Raw genomic sequence first — 26191 nt, forward strand, 5'->3', positions numbered from 1 at the left:
CCGCCCGGTAGCCCTCACCTACTACTGCACCAGTTCTCGTCCTCTGAAGAGCTAACCTGGTCTGACCTCCATGTTTGAACTTTCAGCTGTGCCCCACCCTTGGGAAATAGCACCCCAGATGGGTTTATTGTTGAGAGTTGACATCCCACCCTAAAACACACACACAAACACACACACACACTCACACACCAGGGAAGGACAGAGGATGCTACACCCAGCTCAGTGGATACTTGACCTTCACCAGGAATGATGAGGGAATGAACCAAGGATCGACACAAATACCGAAAAGCTGGAGTCAGGAGGCACACACGAAGGCACACACGCACGCACGCACGCATCCACACACATGCACACACCAGGGAAGAACAGAGCTGGTGGCATTCAACGTGGCTAGGGCTTGGCTAGGAACAAGCAAGCAAGGAAGAAAAGGTTACAATGCATGGACAGAAAAAATCTGGCGCACGCACGCACGCATCCACACACATGCACACACCAGGGAAGAACAGAGCTGGTGGCATTCAACGTGGCTAGGGCTTGGCTAGGAACAAGCAAGCAAGGAAGAAAAGGTTACAATGCATGGACAGAAAAAATCTGGAGTCAGGTGAGCTGTGGGCACTCTGACGGAGTGGTCCCGGCTACAGCAACAACTCAGAACCTCCGCACCTTTATTGTGGCCAGAAGAGGCGGCGGCATTAGCTAGTCTCAGGGGTCTAGAGTCAAACAGTCTTCAGCTATAAACATTTGGGAGAATGAAGCTGCGGTTGCTGTGAGCCTTTTGCACACACTAACCGGTCCTTCACACGTATTCACATTTGCACACACTGTCCACATTCACACTCAAGGGAAGGCTTGGCCAAATTCCCATCATCTGCCATATACACCTTCACTCTGGCCTTTCTTCAGTTCTGCACACGAGGTGTTGGGCTGGGGCTACATCTTTGTGGTTATGGGAGCCCTCATCCTTGCTGGACAAGGCTTCCCAGGTGTGGCTGGTGAGCGGAGGAACATCCACACCCTGTAACCAACCCCCCATCTTCCTGTAAAGAAGCCCACTAAGTTCACCGGCAACCCTGGACTCGGGTGGAATTGTGCCCTGACTTGTCATTCAGACCTTAGAGAGAGACAGAGCTTACCTCTTCTCCCAGGAAGGAACTACCACCACATAACCCTAGAAACACCGAAGAACACTATCTGAGATCAGAGTCCCCCAGACACCTTTGGCAGCTCTGGCCCCTGGGAAGGCTGCCGTGGCCGCGGGCATCTGGCTTTTAGTCAAGAGAGAAACTGGTTACTCTTCTTTTGGACCTTTTGCTCTAAGCTGCCTAGTCAAATCTCACCCTCCCCTTCTGAAGAGGTAATCCTAACAGCTATTATGGAGTTAAGACAGTAAACATTCTGCCTTTTTCTAGCTCAGTGGAGGCAGTGGATAGGACTATTGGGGTACCTCTCCAGCAGACCTACCTAAAAGACCCCCCCCCAAAAGTGTTCTAATAGTTCCAGACATGTAGCAGCAAGGTACAGTGAGGGAGGGAAGTATTTGGTGCCTGCCAAAAGAGATGGTGACAGGGGGTCTAGGTAGGGGGATAAAAGCAGTGTGACATGTCCACACAGGTTCATGTGTGTGATCACTGGAAATAACAACAGTGTGACGTGTCCTCCCGTGTGCACACAGGCTCATGTGTCTAATCACGTGATCCCTGGCTAATGGCCATGGGTCGGAAGGAGACAGCCTTGGAGATTACAGGTCAGCAGTTAGCATTCCAGCAGCTGCTTCCTGGCCTGCCACCAAGTAAGGAGTTCCATTCTGTGTTCCAGTTGCCATGACGGACTGAGACTATCTGAACCAGGAAGCCAGGATAAACCTTCCCTCCCGTGAGCTGTTAAGTTGGGACTTCTGTCACAGCAACATAAAACTAATTACCAATCTTCAACAGCTGTCTCTTAAAGCTCCAAACCATTACCACAGTGACAAAAATATTAGTAATTAATTACTAATTAAGTAATGTCATCTTTTCTTTTCTCTTCCTCCTCCCCTCCCCCAACAAGATTTATTTATTTGGGAACACTGTAGCTGTCTTCAGACACACCAGAAGAGGGCACTAGATCCTATTACAGAGGGTTTGGAGCCACCATGTGGTTGCTGGGAACTGAACTCAGGACCTCAGGAAGAGCAGTGCTCTTAATCATTGCACCATCTCTCCAGCCCTTATGTTTTTTTGTTTTTTGTTTTTTGTTTGTAGTAAGGAACCAAACATTAACTTACTTGGAAGAAGGATGGATCGTGAAACTTTATTGATAGAGACATCTTTCCCAACACTTGATTCAAATCACATTCACAGTACATAAATACCAGACTTTCTTTTGTTGTTGTTGTCTGTGTTTTTGTTTTTGTTTTTTGAGACAGTGTTTCTTTAAAAACAAAAACAAACAAACAAACAAACAAACAAAAAACCCTCTGTCTTGTGTAGTCCTGGCTGTCCTAGAACTCTGGAAACCACGCTGGCCTCAAAACTCCAGAGATCCACCTGCCTCTGCCTCCCTGGTGCTGGGATTAATGGCTTGTGCCACTATATCCAGCAATACCACACGTTCTTGTTCAGAAAACAGAATCTCTGACCACTGTCCTGATGCTGAAATTGTACCTCTACCTGAGGCATGAAACCATTATCTCAAGCACTAGCCCAGGGACATATCCACTGAAACTCAGCGAGCAAGAAACTCACAGGTCAGCTTTTGTAAGAAGCTGACAGGTACTTCTTATTTATTTGTTTTTTGTTTTGTTTTTTTATAGTAGATGTTATGTAGCCTAGGCTGGCCTCAAACTCCTAATATAACCAAGGCTGACACTGAACTATTTCTGTTTGTTTATTCAGTGCTAGGGATCAGACCTTGAACTCGTTCCTCTGCCCCTACCCTGCCAGCCTTGATATGATTATTATATTTAACATCATACAACTAAAAGAACTGAATGTTTCCAGGAAAATGTAGCCTATGTGGACCTGAATTAGCACCTAGAAAGTAGAGAAAATAAAGAAAAGGAAAGTATGCTAGCTACTGTAATCACCTGGGCCCACGTTATTCTGGTCAAATGCTCAACCACTGAGCTATACCTCAAGGCCACATTAATCTCAAAGAAGATCCATACATGGGTGTGAAAGCCAGGGATCAACCTTGATTAGTTCCTCTGGACAAATGCTACTCACCTTGTTTTTTGAAGATAGATGGTGTCTCTCACTGGCCGGGGACTCTCCAAGCAGACCAGGCTGCCTCCACTTCCTCAGAGCTAAGATGACAAGAATGTCCCACCACACCAGGATTTTAACACGGTTCTGGGGATTGAACCCAGGGCCTCACACTTGCAAAGCTTGTGAGCTTTACTTACTGAGCCATCTCCTCAGCCAATTCACTGGCACCCGACCGCCATTCGCTGCTTTCTGGGTAAACATGGGGAACAGCTGATTCAAATGCTCTATGTCTTTAGCAACTCCCGATGCGTCAAATCTGGTATATTTAATATTAGCTTTCATAAAGCATTAAAGTTTTATATTTCACGCTGGAGAGATGGCTCAACAGTTACCAGCGTATATATTGTTCTTGCAGGAGACCTGAGTTTGGTTCTCAGCAACTAAACCACATAGCTCACTACAGCTGCCTGTCACTCTAGGTCCCGGGGATCTGACGCCCTTTACTGGCCTCCATAAGTACCTGCACTCCCACACATGCATACACAGAGACATAATTAAAAACAAAAGAAATACTTTTTTAAAGTTACATTCTTGTCCTACTTCTATTACAAAATTATTATACTGCATATTTGTAGTAAACATTTAGGAAAATATGTTAGGAAAGAAAGTCTTTCCCAGCCACTTGAATGGCATGACACTGTTGAAGAATGAATGGTGTCCTGAGGAACTCCTAATTTCACAGAGGTACTGATAACCATTAGAAGAGTCATCCATCTGTGGTATAATCTGGTTATTAAAAAAATCCACAGGGATTAGAGAAGATTCTCCCCTGCAGGGCCTCACAGAGGAAGACATCAAGTAACATTACACTGTATAATCAGTGCAATATCCTTTGGTCAGAGCGTAGTAACTACCAGGTGCATAACCCGCGTGCTGACAAAAGACCAGGGATTTTTAGCATTAGAGACATTAGATAATGTCCAGAGTCAGTCTCTCTCTCTCTCTCTCTCTCTCTCTCTCTCTCTCTCTCTCTCTCTCTCTCTCTCTCTCTCATGTTTTATTTTTTGGTTTTTTTGAGACAGGGTTTTTCTGTATAGCCCTGGCTGTCCTGGAACTCACTCTGTAGACCAGGCTGGCCTCGAACTCAGAAATCCGCCTGCCTCTGCCTCCCAAGTGCTGGGATCAAAGGCGTGCGCCACCACTGCCTGGCTCTTTCCCTCTGAGACAGGATCTCTACAGCCCAGGCTTACCTCAAACTCACTGTGTATGAGGACGATCTGAACTGCTGATCCTCCTGCCTCCACCTCCAGAGTACCAGGCTTATAAAGCACCTGACACCACACATGAATGGAGACCATTTTCCTAGAAACATAGGGGGCTGCTGGCATCTACTGAGTTCAGAAACTAGAAATCCTACACAACATCCCACAATGTACAAGGCAGTCTTGCCATAACAAGAAAATCTTAGGCCACAGTTGTCAATTCTGAGGTTGAAAGTTCCGGGAGATGTCTGTGAGAGCTGTTGACTCTGTTAGCTGTTGACAAGGTTAAGGCAGGCTGTGAAGAGCACGAGGCACCCACTTGCTTCACGCTTTGAGAAGTTCTGTCAACTCCCATAGCCTTATTCATTCGATCCAACTTCCATCCACAACCACATCTCTGTATCTCAGAATTCAGTGATAATTTGTCTGAATCCCAACATCGGTCGGCTGAGATAGGAGGATCACAAGTTTGAGGGCTTCCTGGGTTACATAGCAACAGCCTGTCTCAAAAGACCAGGGAGCAAAACAAAAACCAACCAAATAAAAAAGGCAACAGCCCCCACAACGCTGTGGGGGAAGTTTATTGGATAAACAAGGGAAAGGAGGCTACAAGCACAGTTCAAAGTCAACCGTACTAATCAGCAACTCCACGTGTTCATGTGTGTGTGGTACAGGTGTGTGGAGGGACACAGGCACGTATGTGGGTGTGTGGAGGCCAGAGTTTCAACCTTGGCTGTCATTTCTCAGGCTCCTTCAATCTTGATTTGTTTGCTTACAAGGGATCTCTCATCGTGAGAGACCCACCCCAGGGACCTGCCCCTCTCTGCCTCCCAGCAGTGCTGGTCCAAGTGTGTGTCACCATGCCCGGCTTGTCACATGGGGGCTGGACAGGGAGCTCAGGTCCTCACATCAGTGTGAAAAGTACTTTACTGACTGAGTCACCTCCCCAGGGTCCCAAAACAATTCTGTATGTGACCTAAAAGTTGGTGTCACAACTTCCTAACATGTACCAGAAAGAACCTCAGAGTTAGGGCAGTTAGTGCTAATGTCCTGTTAAAGCTCAAAATTTTTTAGATTATTTTTAGTGGGACAAACCAAATAAAATGGTGCTAGAGGCAAACATTCAATATATTTCATTTTCACCTAAAAAAAAACAAATCAGCTCATGAAATGCCATGCACACCGATATCACCCCTCCCCAGCCCTATTTTTTTTTTACATATTTACAATTTTACATATTTACTTATTAACATTATCTTCTATCTTTACAATTACAAAATTATTTCACACTTGAAGAGTGTGGGAACATAGAATTCATTTCAACATAGACTCTATAGCATCTGTCTTATCCTTTAAAAGGCAGTGTTTGCCCAAAACCAACAACAGTGTCTACCACAGAGGAAGCCCATGGGAAAATCAGGGAGGACACAAAAGAGTGACAGTTCACGCCAACCTACTCCACCAACTCAAATAAATAGTACATTATTACTTACTAAGCCTCCCCTGCTAGGGAAAAAAAATAAACAATCCCTAAATCTGTACCTTAAAAATACTTTGAAAGTTTAGCAGTTAACTCATATCCCAGACCTGGACAGTGGAACGCAGCAGCTCCTGAAATCAGCCCCGAGGACACGCGGCCGAGCAAGCCATCAGCCTGCGTACACCTGCGGCTGCAGTGGGGGAGGGAGCTTGTCATTCTCCACGTTCTCAGAGTCGATGGCTGCTAAGGGTGGGTTCGGGGGCTTGATCTCCAGTGGGTATTTCTCAACAATGTCTTGAACTTCCTTGGCAATCCCGTCTGTCCAGTCTATCAAGTCTTTTTCAAGTTTCTTGGCTTCGCTCATGATCCTTTCCTGCCGCTCGCTCAGCTGAGACAGGAGGTCCAAGTTCTTATACATCTGCTTCACACCTAAGCAGGCCTCCGGGGACCAACTCTCAGACTCCTGCTTCCTGGGGGACGTCTGGCCAGACATGTACCGGTCAAAATCCTCCTGACTTAAATTCAAAGACTGGGCATCTAATTTCTCAATGAACGCCACAGCACAGCACTGCAGAGAAAAAGAGAACCGCATGGTAGTCAGGCAGAAAGGCTGTAAGAATTCAGGCAGAGTTTTCCATCTTTCACCATTCCTAATACCGGGGATTGAACACGGGCCTTGTGCATGCTAGGCAAGAGCTCTGTCACAAGCTATATATCCTCTGCCCTGTCTCAGAGATAATTAGTAGCCCAGGCTAGCCATAAACTTACTACATAGCCAAGAATGCTCTTGAATTCCTAGTCTTCTGGATCCTGGTACGTCTGCTTCTGGAGTCCTGAGACTGCAGGCATGGGCACGAGGCCTGGCTGTCCTCTTTTTAGACAGGAACTCACTATGTAACCCAGCGCTTTTGATCTGCCCACCCATCCTCTCAGCTGCTTCTATGCACCGGTATGCCCAGTTTTCTGGACACTTGATTTTCCCCTTGTTCCAGAATCTTCCACAGCTTCACAGCTCTACTTCCCTGTTCCTCAGCAGACTGTGTCCCCTGCTCTCCATTCCACCTTCTCTAGCCTCTCACAGCTCCTCAGTCCAGCTGTTTCCCACCTATGAGCACTCCCGGGTCTGTGATACCTGCTCTAACCTCACCCTGAGCTCCTGTTATTACATGTGAAACATGCTTTCAGAGCCAAAACAGCTTCTACACCCAGTGCACTTTCATTTCCAAAAAGGGCCTATGCTATGTCCATGGCAATGCTGAATCTCCACTGGAGGGATTAAGTCAGCAACACTGGTGTCAGTGAATTCCTCCTTGCAGCAGAGCACATGGGGCTGGAGTGATGCTGGTGCCCAGTAGGCAACTGGCGCCGGACAGCCTGCTCTCCTCGGATCTCAACTCCTCAAAGAGATGAGCGGCCTTGAGTGAGAGGCACTTCTGGAGAAGTGCAGGGCGGTAGAACATGGGCACAGGCTGGTCATGGTCACCTCCACTCTGAGAGGCATACATCCTCGGGAGCTCTAAGCTGTCAGGGGTCCAAGGCCAGCCTCTCACCTCCCTCAGGTAAATCCCCTCCTGGGTCTTCTCCTGCCTCCAGGAGCCACCTCTTACCAGGTTGGTGAAGTAGTAGCCATCCTCGCCCGTCATGAGCCGGCTGGGGTTGCAGAAGCGAGTGATGTACTGGATGTTGGACTGTAGGCGAGGGGGGTTGCCCTTCAGGACGATGTAGATGAGGGTGGGCAGGAAGTCATCGGCAGAGGCTGGCTCGTTCTTGGTGATCTTGATGGCATTGAAGATGTGCTTGCTGCACCTGGTGATGCAGGCCAACTTGTCACGAGGCACACGCTTCGAGTCCATCTCAATGATGTCTGTGAAGAGGAGGCAGTGCCCCGTGAGGCAGTTACCACATAAGAAGCAACTGCTGGTGCGCACCTGGCATCTCAGCACAGGATGCTTAGGCAGAGAGAGACAGTAAGACCATCCTTGCATCAGCGTGGGGACAGCAGCAATAGGCTTAGTCCTCTAGGATCCAGAGCTGTCTCCATTATCCAGCACTCCAGCAGTTAACTTAGTATAGGGGAACTTAGCTCCCCAAAGCACCATCCACCTCAAACATGGGTCAGAGAGTGTCAGAGGGGCTGCTTGACTACCCACGATCATGAAGCCAGCAGAAGGCAGACTGGGAATGAAACAATTCTGCCCAAGAAGCCTTGGAGCCCCATGGAAAAGGAGAACATGGTTTTAAACGTGTCTCACTGCTTCTTATTGTTCACTTGCTTTTTGTGTCTTTATCTTTTCAACTGAAGCTTATATTTATAGCCCAGGCTAGCCCCAGATTCCTTATGTAGTAAGGATGACCTTGACCTCCCAACTGCTGAGATGGTGGATGTGCACCAGCATACTGGATGGAACACAGGGCTCCGTCAGCTGAGGTCCATCCCCAGCCTCTCCCAACACAGCTCTATACTCAGTTTAGAAAGTCTTCACTGTGCCCGCCGCTTCTCGGCCGCAGACAAGGCCTTCCTCAGACAGGAAAGCAGAGAGTAGGCTGAGTGGACAAGAGCAGTAGCAGTCACTGTCACCTCTAGCTGTGTTGGACCTTAGTTTATCTCAAGGATCAAAGGATGACACTGGGGCACCAGATGGCTTGGTATGTAACAGCACAGCTGCAATGCCTGACGGGTACGAGTTCAATCCCCTTGACACACACTGTGGAAGGAGAGAACTGATTCCCATATGTTGTTCTTTGTCCTCACAGCCCCAAAGACAGACAGACAGACAGACAGACAGAGGTGGAGGAGGGGACATGTTACTTTAAAGAGAATATCAGAAGAATGGGACCAGACGGGTGGCTCAGCAGTTAAGAGTTCTGGCTCCTCTTCCAGAGGACCCAGGTTCAATTCCCAGCACCTGCAGGGCAGCTCACAACCGTCTGTAACTCCAGTTGCACACACACAATGTAGGCAAAACACCAATGTACATTAAAAAAAAAAAATCAACCAATCAATAATTTTTTTAAATATCAAAATCAGTTCAAGTGAAAAGGAGAGAACTCCATCACAAAACAAGACAGGAAGGAGCTTACTTGCTGCAGTGTGGAGCGCCCAGCTCAGGTAGCAGAGGCCGAGGCAGGCAGATCTTGAGTCTGAAGCTAGCCGGGTCTTGCATAGCAAGTTCCAGGCTAGCCAGGGTTACATAGTGAGATCCTGTCTTAACTGAATGAGCAAAAGAAAGAAAGAAAGAAAGAGGGAGAAGGGAGGAGGGAAGGAAGAAGGAAGGGAGGATGGAGGAAGGAAGGAGGGAAGGGAGGAGGGAAGAGGATGGAGGAGGGAAGGGAGGATGGAGGAGAGAAGGAGAAAAGGGAGGAGAGAAGGAAGGAAGGGGGAGAGAAGGAAGGGGGAGGGAAAGAGGGAAAGGAGGGAAGGAAAAAGGGAAGGGAGGAGGGAAGGAGGGGGATCTCTAAGGGCTTTCCTATGGGTTATACTGCAGCATCATGGTAAGCCATGGAGAACATTCAGACAGAAAGGTTAGCCACACTGACCTGTGATCGCTTTCACCACCATGTCGGACACTTCAGGGATTTCCTCATTGACAGGGACACAGAGCATCTGAGGTGTCACCCAGTGCAGAGCCCTGCAGAGACAGGGGTGGTCAGGAAGAGGTCTGAGAACAGAGGGTAGACTCTAATCTTGTTGTTCCTCCAATCAAAACGAGGGAGCACTGCCTTCCTAGGCAACCCCAAGTTCAAGCATATGACTCTCACCTCTCTAAGATTAGCTGACACAGCAAGGAAAACCCTGGAGGCCACATGTTTCTGTCCCTATCACAGCAGGGGACAGAGGGCAGAGTGTCCTGGCTCAAAGGAGATTCTGCTGTGAAGGCTGGGAACCTGTGCTTGTTGTCCTCACGGTCCACAGCTGGTCCTGCACTGTTACACCCTGCCTTCCATGGCCAAGACTCTAGAGCCCCTGAAGAGGAAGACCTGTGTCCCCCAACCTCAGCCACTTCCTGGCTCACCCTGCCTGTATGCAGGCCTCTGCTGAGCTTTCCGTCAGCATGGTGAATGCTCTGAGCCCACCCCTCAGTCTTCCACCCCTCGGGGCTCTAGCCTGCGTCTGCCTGGTGTCAACTCCTCCCTTGTGGTGTCGCATCTCCATGTACTTACCAGCCCCTTTGTCTGAGACCTCACTTGGGGTCCTCAGCCAAGGACACAGGGTCCCCTAGAGTCTTTGTACGGCTGAGCCCTGGAACGCACCCTGTGTGCTGTGATGGTTAATCTGGTAACTTGACTCAACTTAGAATGGCCTAGAGGACACCCTGGACTCAGCGGTGAAGGCTTGTAGAGAAGATTAACTAAGGAGATAAGAGCTACCCTAAATTTCAGGGGCACCATCCATGGGCTGGGGGCTCAAGCGGAGTAGAAGGGAGGAAAGCATGGTGGGCAGACCTGTAATCCCAGCAGCTGGGAGGTAGAAGAAAGAAGATCAGGGGATCAAGGCTAGCCTCAGCTACGTGAGACTCTGTCTCAAAAAAACAAGAGAAAGAGGGCTAGGAGATGGCTCAGAGCTTAAGAGCACTGTCTGCTCTTACACAGGCCCTGGGTTCGGTTTCCCACACCTACATGGGAGGCTCGCAACCGTCTGTAACTCTAGACTCAGGGGACCCAATGCTTCTTCTGACCTCCATGGCTCCCCGTATGCCCGTGGCACACATAGCATATACCCAGGCACATTCATGTACACACGAGGAAGAGAGGAGGGGAGGCTTCCTGACCTGTGGAGTCCAAGGCAGCTCCAGCTCTGTGTCTGCCCTAGTTCTGCCTTCCCCACCATGATGGGCCGTTCCTCCTGAACTACAAGCCAAAATAATTCCTTCACTTCAGTTGTTTCTGTCAAGTATTTCTCCACAACAGTGAAGAAATAACTAACACAGGTTTATCTCTAAGTGTTCCACTGCTGCTGAACTGCGAAGTCTGGGTTCACCCATGAAGTCCCTGAGAATGTGTCGGTCAGTTCAGACTGCCAAAGTCGTGCCTACAGAGGAAGAAAGATGGACGTCCTCCACCACCTAGAGACTGACAGTCAGTTTCCCACTGGACTTTCCTTGAAACTTTTAGGGATCTAGAATGATCTCACATAGCCAACATGGGTCCTCTCCAGCCAGACCGAAGAGCAGGTTATCATAAGCCTGGCCGGGAAGCTCATGCTGCTCCTTCCAAGGCTGGAAACCCACACGCACTGCACTGTTAGCCACAGACTATCATTCCATTATCTACTGATAAGAGAGTAGATAGAGCAGACACTGCAATCCATCACCTGATCCTCTTTTGAATGGCGAGATCTTTCTTCTCGTCATCGGTAGTCTCTGGGCAGAAGACAAACTTATACAGACGGGTCATGATGTGCTTCTCGATCTGATCCATTATCTTCTCCACTTTCTCTGGAGGCACTGGAATATACAAAGCGGTACAGCAGCTCAAGACAAGGACTTCAAATCCAGACTTTATTTTTGTAGTATTTTCCATACAGAAAAAAATCTATAAACACACCTAGTAAAGAAATATTAAAAATCTTCTTTAAAAATTCATAACTAGTTGGGCTGGAGATGGGCCCCATTATGCATGAAGCCCTGGGGTCCACAGCACTGTATAAAGCAGGCAGGGTGGTGCATGTCTGTCTTCTTAGCACTTGGACGGTAGAGGCAGGGGGATCAGGAACATGAGGTTATCCTTGCCTATCAACAAGTCAGAGGCCAGCCTAAGCTATGTGAGACTCTGTCTCAAAAACACAACAACAAAAAAACCAACAACAAAAAAATTATAACTTTCAGCCGGGCGGTGGTGGTGCACGCCTGTAATCCCAGCACTCTGGGAGGCAGAGGCAGGTGGATTTCTGAGTTCGAGGCCAGCCTGGTCTACAGAGTGAGTTCCAGGACAGCCATGGCTACACAAGGAAACCCTGTCTCGAAAATAAAAAAATCCAAAAAAAAAAAAATTAACAACTTTCTAAACTCCATCACACAGAATTCCCACCTACATTGGAACTGGTTCACTGGAACCTAACAGGAATATGCGCTGCCTAGTAAGAAGACTTCTGTGGGGCCTTCTCTATTGCTACACTGGTAAAACACTTGCAGTTCCCAAGGCTGCCAAGCACTGGCAAATCTCCTTCCCTCTGTGGTTTTCCACAAAGCCACCTTGTTCTCTCTGAAGCATGCATGTGGACATCAAACATATGTGAAATGCATCTTCAAGTGCAGTGTCGATAGAAGGCAGGAGGATCTCTACAAAGCAAACCTAAAGCTGTAAGTCAGTGAGGCGCAATTTTTTTCTGCTCCCTCTCTCTCCCTTAGGTTTATGTCATCGTGAACAATGACTCCCCGAATGGCAATTCCAAGGTGGGGATTCATACAGAACAGAACACTGCCTGAGCATCTCTGAGCTTCCCCACTTTACTCACAATATAGGAAGTATATCACTCAAAGCACTGCCTAATTGCCCAGGTCATACATAGGGAGGCGTTCAAGGGCTCTGCGACGGGGTGTGAGGCGCAAGCCAATGTCAGTGCAGTCCTCTGGTGCCAGCCAGGCCAATCAGAGGAGGCAAGGGCAGCTACCTGAGCTACAACCGGCTGCCTCACAACAGCTGGCTGACAACATATTACCTTTCCCGCGGGTCTGCAATCTTTCAGCCACATTCTGGTAAAAATCCTGAGTACACTCTGACTGTTCCTCGATACTTAAATCCTGGAATCAACAGACAACAGGTTGGTGAGCAGCTGATAAGTCTGAGAACACCAAATTTGAACAAGTCTCTAAAACACATTTTTTTTTTTGCACTGAGCTGACTCTAAAAGAACTTACATATCCTGCAAAAAAGAAACCTCTACTACTGATAGTCGATACAGATCACTGTATGTACATACAATTTGTGCACACTCTATTTCATTTACATCATCTCCCTCACTATTAGTACTTATTACTATTACTACTACTGTTAATTTCTTCATGACAGGGTCTTACCGTGTAGGCTGAACTTCTTTTTAGACTTTAATAGCTGTAACATGTAGGTTTTGGATCCATTTTGAGTTAAATTTTAAAATATTCATTTATTTTTTTCACTTTAAAGAAACGCTGATTGCCCTCTAGTATCTCCATATTCATGGGTATCGTGATACTTCTTCTATACAAGGTGCAGCGAACGGACCAAGGCCCCCTTGGCATATGATCCTAGGTTGTCAATGTGCTGTAGCAGGAATATTCGAATTCCTTTCCACTCATTATTTTGGAATACACCATGTATGGCTATGTGTCAACAACCATAGTTTTCCTGCTGTGCTTAAGAACATCAGAAAGGCTGGAGAGATGACTCAGAGGTTAAGAGGACCTGCTGCTCTTCCAGAGGACCAGAATCAAGTTCTAGCATCCATATCAGGCGACTCACAACAGCCTGGAGCTACAGCTTCTGAGTCCCCACACCCTCTGCTGACCTCGGTGGCCACCTGCACGCATATCCACAAACTGCCATGCAGAAACACACACACACACACACACACACACACAGGAGCACTGGAGCACTGGAGGTTTAACCCTGTACCTGCTGGCCCTCCTTTCCTCACCACTTTTCCGTGCTGCCCAGTACCTGGAGGCACTGTTCTACAATCTGTTCCTACGATGTCAACATTTTCAGCTTCTGTGTATAAGTGAGAACGCATTGCTTCTAATTTTAGACCAAGTCTGTGCTACTTCCTCCCAACTTCCTCAAGAATTAAAGCTTGTTTTGATGAGTCTCTTCCTTTTAGCCATATCCTTCTGGTTTCTAACAGTAACCAGAAAGGTCAAACTACTATCTGGTTTAGACCAGTAAAGAGGGTGCTGGCAGTGTAGCTGAGTGGGTAGAGTGCTCCAGCACAGTGTAAACCAGCGCTGTACACCATGTGATTAAGCACTTGGAGGGAGAGGCAGGAGGATCAGGAGTTCAAGGCCAGCCTAGGTTACAGGAGACCTCATTTCAAAAACAGATAAATACATGCCCGTGAAATGCTCAGCAAAATTTAAGTTACAGAAGGGCCCACATCTTTCCATTTATTCTGGGGAAGTGTGAGTGAAGATGAAGATACATTTCACACTATAATCTCTTCACCAAAACAGAAAAAAAACCCTTTTCCATAAGTAAGTTAACATAAAGTAACTAGTAGCAATTGTTTCTGTTTTATTCATGTGCTTATTTAATTTTATGTGCACTGATGTTTTGCCTGAATGTATGTATGAGGGTGTCAGAAGCCCAGGAATGGGAGTTACAGACAGCTGTGTGTGGCTGTGTGGGTGCTGGGAACTGAACCCTAGACCTCTGCAAGAGCTGCCAGTGCTCTTAACCACTGAGCCAGCTCTCCAGCCCTTGTTTTTTTATTGTTGTTATTTTTCTTGTTTGTTTTTTGAGTCAGGGTCTCTCTATCATAGCCCAGTCTGTCCTAGGATTAGAACTTAAAAAAAACCACCCTCCTCTGCCTTCCAAGTGCTGAGATTAAAGGTGGAAGCCATCATGCAAGGCAGTAGCAAATCTTAATAGAAAGACTCTCTAAGAAACAAAACAAAACAAAAACAATGAAATGACCAAAAGATCCTATATTATAATTGACCACTTTCTTAGGAGATGTGATCACATACTATAGCTGCTCATAGGAAAACTGGTGTGTCTTTGCTACACACATGTATGTGCATCACATGCATGCTTGGTGCCCTCAGAAGCAAGAAGGTGTCAGGTCCACCACGCCAAGGGTGCTGAGAATTGAACCCGGGTCCTCTCTAGCTCTCCAGCCTAGAGAAATCGTGTTTTAAAACCCGAATTAAAGCCGGGTGGTGGTGGCGCACACCTGTAATCCCAGCACTCTGGGAGGCAGAGGCAGGCGGATTTCTGAGTTTGAGGCCAGCCTGGTCTGCAGAGTGAGTTCCAAGACAGCCAGGGCTATACAGAGAAACCCTGTCTCGGAAAAAAAAATAAAAAATAAAAAAAAAAAAAATGAAGGGTCTAGAGCTGGCTCAGTGGCTAAGAGCACTGGCTGTCCTCCACCCCACATTTCAGTGCAGGCCAGCCTCTAACTCACTGCTCTCCGAGTCACACACTGACATGAAAGCCATTCACCACCACACCCAGCATATGATTTTTAGTTTTGAGACAGGCTCTCATTATTTTATCCAAATCAGTCTCAAATTTGTGGGCACGAGTAATCCTCCCACCTCAGCTCCCAAGGGCTTAAAGTATGCCCTTGCATCAGCACGCCCACCCTAATAGCACGGTTGAGTTTCCACATAAACACACTTGAAAAGGCGTCATTGAATTAGATAAGAGGGTTTTGAGAGGATCGTCTCTCTGCATCTCCTCTGTGCTTTTTTTCTTCCTTTCCTTTTGAGATAAGGTCTCATTACGTAGCTCTGGCTGGCCTCCATCTCACAGAGGTAATCCACTTGCCTCTGTCAGTCCTGACGGTACAGATTAAAGCACGCGCCTCAATGCCCGCCTTTCACCATCCTTCAAAAGCACTCTTGAAGCACTGGAGAGATGACTCAGCAGTTAAGAGCACTGGCTGCTCTTCTGGAGAACCCAGTTTCTGTTCCCAGCACCCATATAGCAGCTCATACCTAACCCAGTGTCAGAGGATCCAATGCCCTCTTCTGACCTCAATGGGCCATGCAAACACTGGGTACACAGACATACATGCAGGCAAAATATCTATACACACAAAATAATAAAAAAAAATCTTTAAAATAAAATTACTCGAGACATGAGGCTATGTTCAGAGGTCAAAGGAAAGCTACAGATAGTGCACTACACAGGTGACCACATATACCCTTGAACCCACAGTCATTAGTCTACCAACTAAAGCTTAAGTCTTATGATGATGATGATGATTACTATTATTATTTAGTTTTTTTTTTTTTTTTTTTTGGTGTTTTGAGACAGGGTTTCTTTGTGTAGCCCTGGCTGTCCTGGAACTCACTCTGTAGACCAGGCTAGTGTGAGGTTATAACTGTGGTGAGACACAGTTATAATCTCAGTATTCAGGGGGTAACGAGTTCAAGATCAATGAGAAGGAAAGAGAACCCAGTAGGTGATAAGATGGCTAAAAACAACAGAGGTGGTTGCTGGACAGATGGCTCTGCAGTTAAGAATACTTGCTGTAGTTGAAGAGGGGTGGAGTTCTGTTCCCTGCACCCATGTGGCAGCTCATAACTGCCTCTAACTCTTATGCCAGGAGATTCAGTGCTTTCTTCTGGCCTAGAACAAATACCCACATTTTAAAAAGTAAATCTGTGCTCGTTTCGGCAGCACATATACTAAAATTGGAACGATACAGAGAAGATTAGCATGGCCCCTGCGCAAGGATGACATGCAAATTCGTGAAGCGTTCCATATTTTTAATATTTACACAATGGAATACTACTCAGCAATTAGAAACAATGAATTCACAAAATTTTTAGGCAAATGGTTTGATCTGGAAAATATCATCCTAAGTGAGGTAACCCAATCACAAAAGAATACACATGAAATGCAATCTCTGATAAGTGGATATTAATTAGCCCAGAAGCCCTGAATACCCAAGGCACAAATTGCATAACAAATGACGCCCATGAAGAAGTATGGAGAGGGTCCTGATCCTGGAAAGGATTGATCTAGCATTGGAAGGGAATATAAGGACAGAGAAAAAGGAGGGAGGTGATTGGAGAAGAGATGGAGAGAAGAAAGTTTATGGGACATATGGGGAGGGGGGATCCGGGAAAGGGGAAATCATTTGGAATGTAAACAACGAATATAGAAAATAAAAATATTAAAAAAAAAAAGTAAATCTTAAAAAAGAAAAACTGCAAGGCAGTGGTGGCACAAGCCTTTAATCCCAGCACTTGAGAGGCAGAGGCAGGCGGATTTCTGAGTTCGAGGCCAGCCTGGTCTACAGAGTGAGTTCCAGGACAGTCAGGGCTACACAGAGAAACCCTGTCTCGAAAAAAAAAAAAACCCAAAAAAACAAAAAAACAAAAACAAAAAAAGACTAGATGCCTTAGCACGAAAACAGCTGGTGCTGGTGTATTAGAGAAAATGAGCTGTCCAGCAGGCCTTCACACAGTTGAAGTCTGAAGCTCATCAGGTCTACCGATCGGTGATGGACACCCTGACAGGCAGCACAGTGTTGTGCCGCTTTGGTTTTCTCTATTTACTTATTCATTTGAGACAGTGTTGTACTGGCTAGCCTAGAACTCACTATGTAGACCACACTAACTTTAAACACAGAGATCCACCTGCCTCTGCTCCAGACTTCTGTTACTGAAGGCGTGTCCCACCACTAGGCTTGCTCCTTTATTTTCACAGACTCACTAAAAAGTCAATTAAGTGCTTACAGAATTAGGGCAGTTTATGCTTCTCAGAAGAAGAAAAACAAACCCAGTTGATCAGTGTTTCTGTAAGTACAATATAAACACAGTAGTATATATTTTGTACATACTACAGTGTAAATGCAACTTTATTAGAGTTTTGCACTCTTGACAGTGCAAAACCACCTCAAACTTGATTTTTTATACATTCAAGAAGCCTATCACTACACACACACACACACACACACACACACACACACACACACACACACAGCTCAATGTCATTACAGACACAGACAGACACACACACACACTTAGTGGCAGCTTGCTTGTACTCCAAATGTCACTGTTTCTCCACAAACACGTAAAGAGACAGTCTACCGCAGGGTGACAACACCCTGAAGAGCAGGAAGGAAAGCCCTCCCTTGGAGCATGCTCACAGCAGCTGCCTGGGGAACACTGCCCCGCCCCTCCTGTAAGCTCTCTTCCCCTCCCAGAAGGCACTGGTAGAGCTAGTTGAGTTAATATTGTAGAATGTGAAAAGACTTTATTTTTACTTACAAAACAAAATCTTTCACAAATAGTTTTATGAATTATGAAAACTGAAATTACGGATAAGAAATTATGGACTAAAGACACAGGTGAACAAGCACTGTGGCAGATGCCACCTGGAAATGACAGCAGCATCCCAGAGGCTGGGTAGGGGTGGGGGTTGAAGGCCCTATGGCAAGTGTGACCTAGGCTACACGTCCATACCCCTCTTCAAAACCCCACAAAATAAACCCCCTATCAGGCATAGTGGTGCATGTAATCCTAGCACTGTGACAGTTGAGGCAGGAACCAGGGAGCTAAAGACTAGCCTGGAACACACTCTCTCTCTCTCTCTCTCTCTCTCTCTCTCTCTCTCTCTCCTTCCTTCTTTCCTTCCTTCTTTCCTTCCTTTCTTTCCCCCTTTCTCTAAACAAACACAGAGAAGAATACTAAAACTCTACATGGTGGCTACACCTTTGGCTCAAATGTGGGTCTGAGTTCAGGCCAGCCTGGTCTATGGAGTGAGTTCCAGGCCAGCCACAGCTGTGACAGTGAGACCCTGCCTTAGCTGGGGAATAAAGGGCAGAAGAAAGGTCCAAATACAAAAAGGGAAACAGGTAACAAGGAACGAAGTCTAGTTCCTGCTCCTGGCCTGACAGTTGAGCGAGAGGTCTATGCAGGCAGGCTGCACTAGCTCAGGGTACAAGCCAGGCAGCCTGTCCCTCTAGCTGCAGAAGGTCCTCAGAGATGCTGAGGGCACAGTGGAAAAGTACTAGCCTGGAGTCGGGTGTTAGCTGAGCTAAAAGGCCGCCCTTAGGTAACTAGCACCTTGTTCTTCTCAGGTGTAGAAGATTACAGCTCCCCTAACCCTCCCTAAACCACAGCTCTTATTTCCAAGTGGTTAGCGTCAGCCTACCCTTTTATAAGGCATTGATTCCAAAAACATCTTCGTCTGTTTGTAGACTTCTTGGCCTGTCTTGTGGAAGGTCTTGAGAAAGTCTATGAACTCCTTGGTCACTCGGTCCGTCTCAATGCTGGTTTGCCGGGTTATGGAGGGACTGGGAGCTTTGGCTTCCTGAATTTCTGCTGGGAAAATTAAACACAGTAAGTTTTGTTACCCAGAAGATTGATGTATGGAATTACTCTGTGTAGCTAACAAGGTTACTGAAATTATGTTTAATCAAAGTTAATATCACTTTATATTTAAACACCTGTATGAGTTTCCTTAAAGTAAGAAAAATTAGGAAGTGCAAGCAGATAAAACTGCATGATGTGAACATGCTCAGCAGAGCTGGGCCTGCGGCTCGGCTGGCAGAGTGCTTGCTGGCATGGAGGAATCCCTGGGTCCCAGCCCCAGCAAGGAGGAAGCGATGATGCCAGCACTGGGGAGTAGAAGCAGGAAGACCCAGGTCAGTTAAGGTCATCCCCAGTTGCCTAGGGAGTTTGAGGTCAGCCTGGGCTACACAAGACCCTGTCTCCAAAACCTTATGTACAGATGACCAGTGGATTAACAGGTAAAGAGCCTGATGTACAAGCCTGGCAACCTGAATTTATTCCCTGAGATCCACTGGGTGCAAACACAGAACAGTTCTGCGTTGTTCTCTACTCAACATACAGCATAACAACTCTTAAAAGTACAAATACAGGGCAGGGTATGGTGTCAACGACCTTTAATCGGCAGAGGCAGAGGCAGAGGCAGGAGGATCTCTCACAGTGAGTTCCAGACCAGAGCTACAAAGGAGAGCCAGAAAATATACTAACAAATAGAAAAAGCTGGGAGGATGGATGGGATAGGGGATTTTCAGAGGGGAAACTGGGGAGGGCGGATAACATTTGAAATGTAAATAAATAATTATTTAAAATAAATAATTTTTTTAAATTAGAAAGGGAAAATTAAGTGCTAAAAAAGACTCTCACATTTGTGCTACCAACCTAAGAGCTGTGCTAGGTAGTTAATGATGTAGAAAGGCAGGATAATTCATTGTAAGGCAGCACATGAAGGGGCCCTGAAGTCACAGTTCCTCAGAGATGACTGAGTGCTGTGGAAAAGTACTAGTGCCTACCTCTCAAATAAAAAAAAATTTTAAAAATAAAAATGGGCCAGTAAGATGGCTCAACAGGGGAAATGCTTGCCACACAGGCCCAGAGGTGTGAATTTATCTGTAGAACCCACAGAGAGGTAGAAGGAAAAAAACTCTACAAGTTTGTAATGTTATTTCCACAGACACATACCCAACTAATATTTTTTTCTTTCGCTTTTTTTTTTTGTTTTGTTTGGTTTTTTTTTTTTGTTTTTTTGGGTTTTTTTTGGATTTGTTTTTTTTTTCTAGACAGGGTTTCTCTGTGTAGCCCTGGCAGTCCTGGAACTCACTCTGTAGACCAGGCTGGCCTCGAACTCAGAAATCCGCCTGCCTCTGCCTCCCAGAGTGCTGGGATTACAGGTGTGCGCCACCACTGCCCGGCCGTAATTTTTTCATTTTTTTAAAACAGAAAGCAAATAGAATACTTAACAGAAACTGCTCATTAGCATTTTAATCACTAACATGGATAGACAGAAGAAACTGTTTATTAGCATTTTAATCACTAACACTGATAGTGAAACAGCACCCTTCAACAACTTTCTTGCTGATCACCAGCGTGGGAACAGCCACCAAAGGAGGCAGGAAGGCATCAGGTGACACACAGCAGTGGAAAGGAGAAAAGGCCAGTTTATTTCCCCCACCATTCAGTTTGCAGGTCACACTGCTCGGAGTAAACATGCATTGAGCTGGGTGCACTGCCACATGCCTGTAATTCTAGCACTCAAGAGGATGAAGCAGGAGGATCAAGTTCTAGGTCAGCCTGGATTACACAGTGCATCTGACACCAGCTTGAGCTATATATAGCAAGAGTCTATCAACACACACACACACACACACACACACACACACACACACACACACGGGTGGGGGGGGGACTAGAGATAGAGATATTTTGTCTGATTTTTCCTTTTCAGACAGGATCCTCCTGCCTCAGCTTCTTCAGCAAGTGTGTGCACCAACACATCACACAAGAAAAAGAAATCAAAACATATTAAAATCTACCAACTTCACACTTTAATTTTGTCTGTTTTTGAGACAGGGTCTCACTATGTACAATACAGGATGATCTCACAGAGATCTGCCTGCTTCTATCTCCTAAACTCTGGGAGTAAAGGCATGGGCTACCATGCCTAAAACCATACTATTTAGGAAAAAGAAACTTGACTTCTACCACATGGGAACATATCCCAATCCTCACACTAGATAGACAGACAGATTGTGGAATTACTTATGTATTTTATGTATATCAGTGCTTTGCATGTGAGTCTGAACCACAGACAGAGAGGACATCCTAATAGGCAGCCATCTCTCCAGTCCCAAGACCCACAATCTTACCAGGAAGATGGGCACTTCATGCAGGACAAATATACAAATTAAAGCACAAGAAGATGCCATTCAAAAGTTAACTTCATAATTTAGATAATAAACAAGACCATAAAAAGTTGTCTTGGGCATGGTGTCTCTTCACAACAACAGAAACCCTAACTAAGGCAAAATCTGCAACTGGAGCTTGACAAGAACACAACAGCTTCTTACACTGTGTAGGCAGGAGCCTAAGTGTCGGAACTTTAAAAGGGGGCAATTCAGTAATAATCAGCAAAGCTAAAACCCACATGTCCAGCTGGGTATAGAAGCTGCAGAGCGATCCAATGCTTAGGAGGTTGAGGTAAGAGGAATATGGATTCTAGGCCAGCCTGGGCTACAAAGTAAGATCCCATGTCCCAACATGTGAACTGGGACACTAAAGGTAGGAAAAAGATACAGTCAAATAATCTAAAGAAGCTTACTCCCACCCACAAAGAAGGGCATCCCACAATGGAAAGTTAACTCTCCAAGGCACAGCAATCCTAAACAGGTATCTAACAACACAGCTTCAAAATGCAAGGAGCAAAATCAGAAATGTAAGGAACAAGAAACAAATTCAACAATTCTCTCTGAGTGACTGTCAAAGCAGGAGGTCAGAGAGAAGAGGAAAAATACAACACTTGGGCAGGCAGGATGGCTCAGCAAGTAAAGAAACTTGCTGCCACGACTAACAACATGAGTTTGATTCCCAAAGCCCTCACATGAAAGGAGAGAAATGACTCTCATACACTGTCCTGTAGAAGTGGTGCTGATGCTAAGGTCCTGTTCCCCAATTGGTTCTTGATAAGTAAAGAAAGCCATGGGCCAATTACTGTGCAGAAGGTACAGGCAGGACTTCCGGGTCCCTGGAGGAAAGGAGGCAGCAAGCAAGGAAGGAGAGGAGTTTTGTCATGCTTTGGAGGGAGAAGAACCCAGCAGCCATGTGAGGTCGCAGGAGAGCTGGGGCCTGTAGCCACTACTATGGGCGGGTTATCAGGGATGTTTGGCAGGGGCTAGACGGGACTAGCCACTGAAGTTTAGGGAAAGTGGGAGCTATGGAGCTAAGAGTATTGATAAGGACATGCTTTTCCAGGTGGGAGATGGCAGCACCCAGCAACTGTGCCAAGAAGGCAAGTTGAAAAACCACAGGTAACACTGTCCTCTAAGCCTCACATGCCCAGCATGGCCTCCCCACACATACACATTCATTCTCTCTCTCTCTCTCTCTCTCTCTCTCTCTCTCTCTCTCTCTCTCTCTCTGTGTGTGTGTGTGTGTGTGTATGTGTGTGTGTGTGTGTGTATGTGTGTGTGTGTGTGTGTGTGTGTGTGTGTAATAAAATCAATATGGCTAAACTGAAATGAATAGAGTGCTCAAAAACTGAAGCAGAACATACATTCCATGCAACAAAACTGACAAAGGAAGAAACTAAGCTTTGAACATGGTTAGAAACCTCAATGATCTTCAGTGGCTTAAGGTTAAGGACAGAACTGAACTCAAGTCAATGTGCTTGACTCCCTTATGGCAGAGCACTGAGCAGATCTTCAAAGAATGCCAAGCCCTAGACTATGTGGAGACTGAGAGCTTCAGGGCCAATGACAGAGAAAACCCAGTCACCTCCTTCAAGGTTTCACTAGCATACATCAACAAAGGGAAAAGTCCTCAGCTGGGCAAACTGGTTCAGACCTATATCTCAAGGCTAAAGCAGGAGTACGGTTAGGAGTTCAAGGATATCTTGGGACACAAAGTGAGATCTGGTCTTAAAAAAATGTAGTCTACCTCAAATCCCCTTTTAAAATTTAAGCAAAGGGGGCTAGGCTGGAGTGGAGCTCAGTGCTAGAAGACTGGGTTGGTTCTATCAGTGCTTGCCCAATCACAAAACCAACAAACCAACCAAGGAGACACACCTGTAATGTATACTAGGGGCCAAACAATGAAGCTTGTACATCAGCTTACACTCACCTTGTATTTCTCAAATGAAAACAATTTACAGCTCAAGTCCATCCAGTCAAACAGGATTCTCGAGCTGTCCGTCACCCAGCTCAAAGGTTTAAAGAGCTCTGTAGCCCAGTGAGCTTGAGCCACAAGGAGAGCAGTATTTCAGCTATCATTCAAGGAGCACAGGGTCTGTCTGTGTGGATTCAATCGCTCATTAACAGTTTCATGAGCTGGGTGGTATTACCACCTTACATAGGAATCTTAGAAAACTTGTCACTTAGCTGTCCAAAGCCACATGTTAGTAAAAGAAAGAGCTGGGATTTGAAAACATATTTGGATCTCGAGCCCAGGCCAGTTCCTTGTAACTACCCTGGACCATCCTTTTATTACTGCAGCATCTGTTCCATCTCCTAAATCCCCAGGAGGAGCTCAAAAGAATGACTAGTGAGCCAGGCGTGGTGGCACACGCCTGTGATCCCAGCACTTGGGAGGCAGAGGCAGGCGGATTTCTGAGTTCGAGGCCAGCCTGGTCTACAGAGTGAGTTCCAGGACAGCCAGGGCTACACAGAGAAACCCTGTCTCGGAAAAAAACAAAACCAACCAAACAAACAAACAAAGATCACTAGTGACTAAGAGCACATACTGCTCTTCCAGAAGCACCCATGTTGAATGGTTCACAGTCATCCATAACTCAACTCCAGTGGGCCCAACGCCCTCTCTGTGGAGATGGAACTCACATGCATAGAGTCACACACATAAATAATAGTAATACTACTAATAACAACAATAAAAAAGCCAAAAAGAAGGATGCAAGACAACAGACTCACTGCCAGGAGATTGAAGCCAGCATGGGAATACAGTGAGATCTGACCTCAGTCAATCAATTAAAAGTCAGTGAGTATCAACTAATCAAGTATTATTTGGTCTGTCAGATAGACCAAATATTACATCAGATTTCCTCTTTGATATATGAAGAGAATAAACCTTTTGGATCTGAATGATTATGAAGAATAAAGACAATATGAGGAGGTGCAGAGTGTCATTATTTGCCACATAAGCATGGGAGCCTGAATGTGATTCCCAGCATCCACCAAAAAAGCCAGGAGGACTATCATGTGACTGCAATGCCAGCACTGGGGTGGCAGACGCTGGAGCTCCCTGGCAGTCAGTCTTCCCAATCGGTGAGCCCCAGGTTCACTGAGAGAACCGTCTCAAATAATAAGGTAGAGAATAATCAAATACGATACCCAGTGTCAACCTAAGTCCCAACACCTACTCTAACACAAATGCACATACAGACCCACATGCACCCCCCCCCCCACACACACACACAACACACACACAAATTCTTCAAATCCCTTAGAAGCCTGTGCTTTGTTTGCAATCAAGCTCCCTGGGCTCAAGAGCTTTCTTTGTGTTGCTAATGTAAATAAACTAAAAAGGGCAAAGGCTCCACATACTAAGGAAGTAAAATAAAGTCACAGAGAACAAAGTTGACCACTGGTTGTACAACCTTCAGATGGAACTGATGACAAGGCCAAGCATCTTTTTTAATGTTTAAGTTAACATTTCCTTAGCTGGTTGGTTAGTGTGTAAATGCACACGTGTGCAATTATGTCTGAGTGTGCACATGTTGCAGTGCACCTATGGAGGTCAAGGACTCAGTCTCTTCCTTCTATTACTTGGGTTCTGGGGACCATACAAACCCCACTCATCATGCCTGGAAAGAAGTGCCTTTATCAACTGGGGTGCTGTGCTGGCTCAACGCCACACTTCTGAATTTAAATAACTGGTTCTCTTTTCATACAATCACATTCTGATCGTATTCTTTCCCCTACTCCAAAATAGCTTCAAGAAAGAACAAGGGAGTGAATGTGATTCCTGGCCTCAGCTCCATGTGAATCACCAGAGTTGGACCAAGACATCCTAGACAACACTTAAGCACTTCACAGGCCAGATATGCTTCAAGGACTTTGCTCCTTTAGACAAAAAAAAGGCCTGCATATGCAGAAAAAATATTACTCTAGAAAGGGTGGGGGTTCTAGAAAAGCAGTTCCCCTGCCAGCATCAGCGCTTCCTCTCAGTCTCTCTCACCATTTCAGACTTCCTGGCCTAAGTCCTGAGCAACAGCACCAGGGCTGTGAGACTGGGACATAACCAATGTCTTCCCAGCCTTGCTCTGAGCCTCTTCATAAGTTCACCGACAGAACAACTGAGCCTTTGATTACATTTATTTGTTTTAATTTTATATGTATGGATGTCTTACCTGCATAAATGTCTGTATGCCATTTCTATGTCCAGTGACCAAGGAGATCAGAAGAGGGCACTGGATCCCCTGGAACTAGAGTTATCACATGGGTGCTGGGAATCAAATCTGGGTCCTCTATATGAACACCCAGTACTCTTAACAGCTGAGCCTGAATCATTATACCTTTAATGACTTCTTTATACAGCATTTTAAATATCTTAAATTTTATTTGTATTATTTGGGTGTGTGTGTGTGTGTGTGTGTGTGTGTGTGTGTGTGTGTGTGTGAATACACAAAGGTGCCCACAAAGGCACTGGGAGCCCCTAGAGCTGCAGTTACAGGCAGCTGCCTAATATAACTTGAGTCCTACACACACACACACACACACACAAAACAAGGCCCCTAACTACTAAGCTATCTGTCCAGCCCTTAAGTATCATTTTAAGAAGCAGATGAGGGCTGAAGAGAGCCGAGGTGGTTAAGAGCAACTACTGCTCTTCCAGAGGACCTGAGTTCAATTCCCAACACCCACATCAGAAAACTCACAACTACCCGTATCTCCAGCTCCAGATTCCACTCCTCTTGTCTCTTCAAGTACTTGCACTCACATAAGATAGATACACACAGCTTTCTTAAAATTTTGGGTTTTTATGAGACAGGCTTTTCCTGTGTAGCCAGGCTGTCTTTGAATTCAGAGATCCACCTGCTTCTGTCTCCTAAGTGCTAGGATTGAAGATATGCACCACCACTGCCCAGCCTAAAAACAT

The 26191-nt window shown here is 46.0% G+C and overlaps 1 protein-coding gene and 1 non-coding gene across 6 annotated transcripts in view; one reads left to right on the top strand and one right to left on the bottom strand.

The window, feature by feature from the left end:
• Positions 1–4988: 4988 nt before the first annotated feature.
• Rabgef1 (RAB guanine nucleotide exchange factor 1) overlaps positions 4989–26191 on the bottom strand; it is a 40953-nt gene continuing 19750 nt past the window's right edge. For 4 of the 5 annotated variants that reach the window (XM_052168534.1, XM_052168533.1, XM_052168532.1 and 1 more), the window contains exons 4-9: positions 18732–18901; positions 12586–12667; positions 11239–11371; positions 9465–9556; positions 7535–7791; positions 4989–6495 (exon numbers count right to left, since the gene is read on the bottom strand). In XM_052168534.1, the coding sequence (XP_052024494.1) occupies positions 6097–6495; positions 7535–7791; positions 9465–9556; positions 11239–11371; positions 12586–12667; positions 18732–18901 (1133 nt within the window). In that variant the 3' untranslated portion in view covers positions 4989–6096. The remainder of the gene's footprint in view (positions 6496–7534; positions 7792–9464; positions 9557–11238; positions 11372–12585; positions 12668–18731; positions 18902–26191) is intronic. The other variant, XM_052168531.1, reaches the window with a different exon arrangement.
• On the top strand, positions 16232–16338 carry LOC127673433 (U6 spliceosomal RNA). Its single transcript, XR_007975166.1, has one exon. It is a non-coding gene; the product is annotated as a U6 spliceosomal RNA (small nuclear RNA).

The sequence above is a fragment of the Apodemus sylvaticus genome, chromosome 22 (genome assembly GCF_947179515.1).
Source record: "Apodemus sylvaticus chromosome 22, mApoSyl1.1, whole genome shotgun sequence".
In the NCBI taxonomy this organism is placed as follows: Eukaryota; Metazoa; Chordata; class Mammalia; order Rodentia; family Muridae; genus Apodemus; species Apodemus sylvaticus.